This window comes from Camellia sinensis, chromosome 12 (genome assembly GCF_055761805.1).
Source record: "Camellia sinensis isolate YWXY chromosome 12, ASM5576180v1, whole genome shotgun sequence".
In the NCBI taxonomy this organism is placed as follows: domain Eukaryota; kingdom Viridiplantae; phylum Streptophyta; class Magnoliopsida; order Ericales; family Theaceae; genus Camellia; species Camellia sinensis.
The window spans coordinates 145,804,577-145,811,562 of record NC_138972.1 but is presented as its reverse complement, the minus strand read 5'-3'; the positions used below and the strand labels follow the sequence as shown (position 1 = coordinate 145,811,562).

The window sequence follows — 6,986 nt, the reverse complement described above, 5'->3', positions numbered from 1 at the left end:
ATGCGGGCACGCCGGAATATTTGCTCCCCGTACAGTTGTTTAAATTTTAGAACAGTATGTCGCTATTATAGAAAAATATGTTGCTATTGTGGAACTAAAATAGCACTATATTTATATTTTTATAAAATTAAAATGTTATAAATATATTTTTGTTATTTAATTATGTGAATCCGTGGTCCTAAACCGATCCAATCCGTATTTAAATGGATTGTTTCGGATTAGTTCCATGATTTAAACGGATTAGATTGGTTCCAATTTTTTAAAAACCGTAAATAACGAATTGGTCCTCTTTTTATCCCAATCCGGACCATGCTCACCCCTACAATATATTCCAAATTAAGGCTCAAATCAAATCAATTGATGATCGATCTGCAAATCTCTGTCTCTCTCTATCTCTCTCTCTCTCTCTCTCATCCGCAATCGATCCCTCATCTCTGTTCACTCAAGTCCAGGTGCGACATCTTGTTCTCCGGCGACGGCAGCGTAAGTTCAGGTACCGACTCTGCTCCTGCTCTATGCATCCCCTCGGAAGCAAAACCGAAAGAGAACACTGATAATATTAATCGTTTTTCTTTGTTTTCTCAGTAACCAAACTGAGTATCTTAGAAAATTCTATACAATTGTTTTGTTTATTGGTGTCAATTTGTGAAGCATCTACGAGTTCTCCATTCACAAATAATAAACCAGTTTCCAGAGATTTTTCTTGAAAATGTTTTTTTTTTTTTTTTAAATATGTTTTTGTTGTTTGGGCCTTACATGTATATTCATACATCTTCAGTTGCCTTTATTTTTGACATTCTGAAATGGAGAGAGCTTTTTCATTTCTACTCAATCAATATTCTGAACTCTAATTTGGTGTTACACAGCTTGGCTTATTTGATATCAAATGTTTTTTTTCCCAATTAAAGTTTCAGATGGTACTTGCTTGGTTCATATGTTTGGAACCTCTTGCAGTTAAGTAATAAGAGAAATGGAAAGAAATGAAATGGCTGTAATTTCTTTCCTTGTGTTTGGATAAGAAAAAAAAAAAAAAAATGATTGTGATTTTTGTTCTTTTTTTTTTTTTTGGTTAGATTTCATAAGACAAAAGAAAAGAAATTGTGTTTTATGTTATATTACCAAAATATATTTTTTATGTTTTGTCAATTATTTTATTTCTTTTACAGAGACAAAATTTGTATTATAAAAATAAAAAATTCTGTTGGTTTCTTTTCTCTCTCAATCTCTTCACTTTTGAAAAGATTGAAAATGAGGGTTATAAAACAAAAAGGGTTTCTCTCCGTTTCTCTCCATTTCTCCTCATTTCTCTCCATTTAGGTTTAGGCCATGTTTGATTCACAATACTAATAGTGAGGTATTAATAATCCTATCAAATTAGTGTGGTATTAACTATCCCACCCCTACACCATTACTAATAATCCTACAAATTTGTTGGATTAATTATCCATTGGATTAATAGTCCTAAACCAAAATGTCAAAACAAACATAAGATGATTGGGCCCACGAATTAATAATCCTAATCCCATGCTTTAATCCTTCCAATCAAACATGCCCTTAAGTTATCCAAACAATTAAGAGAAATACATCTCTCTTCATTTCTTTTCTTCTCTCCAAATCACTCAATCCAAACGTAAATGTGAGAGGAAATATCTGTAGTTTTATTTATTTATGACATAATTTGGACATCATTGTTCAATCACTTTTCAATTTTGATTGACTCGATGGTTGAACCATTGATTCTAAGACCCAGCCTTTTTTAGGTTTCCTTAACAATCAGGGTTTTAGAACATTGGTAAGAAGGCCTACCTCGCAGTTCAAAGGGGGAGAGAGAGTTAAGACAAGCAAAGATGAACCACAATCACAGTCAGCAATCGAGTGATGGTAGGCACGATGATGATACTGTGCTCTCTGATTTCCTTGCGTCCTTGATGGACTACACCCCCACTGTAAATTATCCTTGAAAAGCTCAGTGAAAAACCCCCGCTGTATGCTTTGTTTTCAATAATAAATTTACTACTTTGTTTTTTGATCTCAGATTCCAGACCAATTGGTGGAGTATTACTTGGCGAAAAGCGGGTTCCAATGTCCCGATGTTCGATTGTAGGTACTTCTACCCGCTGTTATTAAAATCGTACAATTTGCGATTTGAATCATACAATTTGATTCAATTCAATGGGTAATCGATGCGAACAGGTTGTGTGAATCACAAATACCTATGAATCGTAATCGAATAAGTGAATCGTGAATCGATTCGAATCGCTAAAATTGATGTTTGACTTTCTTTTTTGATTTTTTATTGTTGGAAAAGGTTCACAAAACATTTTTAAGGTCTTTAAGATTACTACATGCCATCTTTTGGCTTTTTCCCTCCCTATTTACTCTCAAATACTCAAATTTTAACCCAAAAAAATGAATTTTCTCTCTCTACAATTTTCTAGAATTACATATTTAATTTTATCAAAATACTTGCATTTACAAAATAAATTTTGTTAAGGCATCAAAAAAGAATTTTGAAAAAAAGTCCATTAGAAGTTTGTCTTTGTTTGCTATCTTTATTGATAAGAAATAGTATTAAAAAGGGAAAATTTGAAGTGGTAAACATAGAAACCCATGTTAACTTCTTACCCAGACCACATGATCATCATTTAAAACAATATTTTTATTGATTTAAGTCTAAATATTTCATATTTATTAGATATTTAATATCTAAGTTTGTAGATATATTTTTTATGTAATTTAAAAAAGGTGACCGAGTCTTTACGATTCACAATTCAGTTCAATTCAATTCATGATTCGGTATAATACCATTTCGATTCACTATTCGAATTCCGATTTGACAACTATGCTTCTACCCCTCCTAAAATGTCATCCTCTTGTCTCTCAATTTGTTTGCCCTCTATTTGGTTTCCAACAAAATTGAAGTAAGTGAACAATCAGATTAAAAATGAGTAAACCTAACTCGATAAAGGTAAATAGTTGTGTTAAGGTCAGTTGACTGGATGTTTCTGTGTGGGGTTTGTGTTGATGAAAAAATTGATGATTCAAAGCTACTAATTTTTCTAATTTCCTCAGTTTTCTCACAAGGGAAACCACAGTGAAGTACGACAATGTCATTAGAGTGTTATCCAAAAGCTGAACAGTAGGAGGGCTAGGAGGAGTGAGGGATTTTGATTCTTTTGTATGGGAGTATGATTTGATTGACCCGCCTTGTTGAATGCTTAATTTACTTGGTCTAATTTTCAGGAGGTGCTTTGAGAATATGTGGTTGGATCACCCTTTCATTCAAAAAGGATTTTAAAGAGTGGTGGGCAAATTGTAGGATTCAAGAGTGGAAGGGTTTTACGTTCATGAATAAATTGAAAATGGTCAAATGAAAGTTAAAAGAATGGAATAAAGAGGTTTTTGGTTATTTAAAGGCCAAGAAAAGTGAGATTGAAAAAAGGTTCGAGGTTCTTGATTGTCTTGAATCTGGGGTGAATTTGATGAGGCACTTAGAAAGAAAGGCTCGAATTTGAAAAAGTAATCTTTAGAGAATCAGTTCATCAGAGCCATGTACTCATGATTGTTTTCTATGGAAGGGAGTCCTAGACCGGGATTGAGGGTCTTGATTGGTGCCCAAATTATGTATTCTTATTCAAGAAGTTGATTTATGTGCTGCTTTTCTAGTTGTTATATCATATATGGTCTCTGATGTAAAAAAACTCTGCATATTTTGTATTTCATTTTTCTGCACATTTGTATGGATATATATATATATATATCTATATATATCTATACATATCAAATCATTTATCTCCTTTATTTTTTGCAGAATCAGGCTGGTGGCTGTTGCTACGCAGAAGTTTATTGCAGAGGTTGCAACTGATGCTCTTCAGTATGTTTCTCACTTCTGATAATTTTTTCATTACTGAAGCTTTTCATTTGAGATTCACCAATAGTTCTATTTACAGGTTCATCATATACATTTTCATATTTGCACTTCTAATTTTCATTATTTAGATACTGGTGGTGCGGTGATGTTACACATTTATTTGTTTATTGTAAGTTACCCATCTGCATCTTAATATAGGCAATGCAAGGCAAGGCAGGCAGCTGTAGTCAAGGACAAGAGGGATAAGCAGCAAAGGTGCTCTCATTTTACTTATGTTTTTCTACTTTTCATTTTTGTATATTTCCAGCCCTTTTTTTTTTTTCCTCTTTAGTTTAATCCGATCTCTCTCTCTCTAATAGGATAAGCGTTTAATCTTGACAATGGAGGACCTCTCCAAGGCTCTGCGTGAGGTAAGCACTTTAGTGCTTCAAGCATTATTGCTATCAAGATTCAAATTTATGCCAGCCAACCTCAAAATGACAATATCATCATAACGTTTGGTATACCTGTTAAAACAGATTATAAATTATAGCTTAATAGATTATAAATTATGATTTTAATCAGAAACTATTAATTTGTTTGGTGTAATTGTTGAATTATAGATTTAAGTTGCTAAGTAGTATTTGTTAAATATGCTGTGAAATAACTTTTTTAATTAACTTTTATTTTTTATTGTTCACTACTTGTCTACATTTCTCATAAAAAAATAATAATAATAATAATCTATAGTCCATTTGGGTCTTTTTTTATTTTTAAAAAAAATCTAAGAATATAATTATAAATTAACATGTCCACAGCAGAAGCTGATAATCAAAAGCAAGAGGTACAGTTCAAAACAACTTTTCCAAAGCTTGGCTCAAAAAAACCCAAATAAACACCCCCATGTCTCCTAATAGTTTGAGATGCAAAATTTCTAACCTTCAAATTTCGATAGTCATAAAACTTTGGCAATACGGGACATCAAAGTTCTACCTTTTCGATTTGAATCTTGTAGAACATGATATTTCAATAGATGGATATATGTGAAAAGCATGTTTTGGAAAATGTGCTAAGACGGTGATTCTTTGATAACCGATATATCCATGTTATTAATTTTTTGATATGTAAAGTAATCTAACCACTGAAAAGGCTCAATAAGGGTGCGACTTATCTACACAGGCAGCTTGCCTCAACCATTATGAGAATACCTTAAATGCCAATATTTGAATAGATTAACTACGTAATGGCACATAAGCCATGGAAAATTGAGTTGTGTTAGGTGAGCAGAAGCATATTTTTAGGCTCTATTTATTTGGTTCTTTATTTATTTTGTGTAGATAAGTAAAAATAAATGCTGAGAAAGCAATTGGGTTTGTTAGCTGAGAAAGCTGACTTTTGCTAGTACCTTCTTCAATTAAATGCTAACAGATTTCTTATTTGTATTAGAGTATCTGTAATTGGCATATTGTCCTGGTTCGGGGTGATGGCCTCCGGAACTCTCTCATTCCTTTCAGATTACGACCATTTTACGCTGATTTTAGGTTTCTCGTTTTAACTGAGCAGTATGGCGTGAATGTGAAGCATCAAGAGTATTTTTCTGATAGCCCCACAGCTGGGTTCGATCCTGCTTCAAGAGATGAATGAGCTCAGCGCCTTGTATCTGTAAAAACAAATTCTTCATGGTGGCTTGCATTTTGATTTCAACTTTTAACTAATTTGCAGGGCTACGAAAATACTCCATTATTTTTACATATTACGTCATCAATCTATAGATGATTTCATCTCATGGTCTTGTTGCTACACAATTAGGTAGATGCAGTTATCCTGTATTCTTCGTATCTCTCTTCCCTCCACAAAAGGGAAAAAAAAAATGGAAAAAGAAAGAAAGAAAGAAATGGAAACAAATACTTTATTTGTATTTGTATTTTATTTTTTATTAATGAGAGGATATTATGCTGGATTTTGAAAGCATTTGAAACTGGCAAGGTCTATTTCTTAAATAAATGTAGGAATTTGTTGAACAATTGCAGGCCGTTTCGGTTGGTAGTTGCAATATTGCATTGTGAAACACCATAGAAAATGTTATATCTCATTTTCTTATTACTAGATACACAAACATTGATCTCACATGTATTTATTAATATAGTTTCCACTATTTTTGTGCCTAGTGGTAAAAAAAAAAAAAAAATTCTTGTGATTGTGAGATTCGTTCATGAGAGGGATCTTTTATTATTATTTTTAATTGGAAAAGTTGAATGGGTCTATAGGTTTTTCCCCGGTGTTAGTTTTTTTGAAGTCCAAAACAATAAGTTTTTTTTTTTTGATTTTTTCGCTTAAATAGTTAAAAAGTGAGATTTTTAGTTGAAACCAAATAGATCATTCCCCAAAGTGATGACCCACATCAGAATCCAACGGTATTGGAGGTGTTTGTTTCAGCTTTTCAAAAATAATTTATAACTTTTAGTTTTGAAAAAATTATTTTGAACTATTTGGTTAAATTTATTTTAAATAACTTCTGACTGTAACAGCGTATTTTAACTAAAAAAAGTTGTTTCTGAGAAGCTGCTCACCTCTTGCTTCTGATTATCAATTTCTGCTGTGGACATGTTAATTTATGGTTGTATTCTTAAATATTTTTTATTTTTTAAAAATAGAAAAAGACCCAAATGGACTATAGATTATTATTATTATTATTTATGAGAAATGTAGACAAATAGTAAATAACAAAAAATGAAAATTAATTGAAAAAATTATTTCACAGCTTATTTAACAAACACTACTCAACAATTTAAATCTATAATCTAATAGTTACACCAAACAAATTAACTTCTGATTAAAGTCATAATCTATAATTTGTTAAGTTATAATTTATAAGTTGTTTTAACAACTACACTAAACGGAGCCATTGTAATTTTAAAATTTGCCGCGACGCATGACTCGTAATTGCAAAGGCGTGTCTCCACATGTGGTAATAACCAATTTTTTTTTATATAAATAAAATAGCTAAAACCTTAGCTAAGAAAGCCATTATGGAGGCTAAGGAAGCAATTATGAATGATGGGGAAAAAAAAAATAGATAAACTTGCCAAAATAAGAGAAGGAAAAAAAAAGGTAAAAACCTAATTACATCAAGTAT

General features: G+C 31.7%; 1 protein-coding gene across 1 annotated transcript; it reads left to right on the top strand.

Annotated features, from left to right (window-relative positions):
• The first annotated feature begins 364 nt into the window (after positions 1–364).
• LOC114317406 (transcription initiation factor TFIID subunit 10) lies at positions 365–5,634 on the top strand. The gene is made up of 7 exons (XM_028264108.2): positions 365–493; positions 1,761–1,946; positions 2,036–2,100; positions 3,812–3,874; positions 4,070–4,145; positions 4,231–4,281; positions 5,414–5,634. The coding sequence occupies exons 2-7, from the start codon at positions 1,848–1,850 to the stop codon at positions 5,492–5,494; spliced, it is 435 nt and encodes a 144-aa protein (XP_028119909.2). The 5' UTR covers positions 365–493; positions 1,761–1,847; the 3' UTR covers positions 5,495–5,634.
• Positions 5,635–6,986: the final 1,352 nt, after the last annotated feature.

Coding starts and splice junctions, on each gene's coding strand:
- LOC114317406 (XM_028264108.2), top strand. CDS start 1,848: ATGAACCACAATCACAGTCAGCAATCGAGTGATGGTAGGCACGATGAT. Junction 3,875..4,069: donor GTTGCAACTGATGCTCTTCA/GTATGTTTCTCA, acceptor ATCTTAATATAG/GCAATGCAAGGCAAGGCAGG. Junction 4,282..5,413: donor TCTCCAAGGCTCTGCGTGAG/GTAAGCACTTTA, acceptor TTAACTGAGCAG/TATGGCGTGAATGTGAAGCA.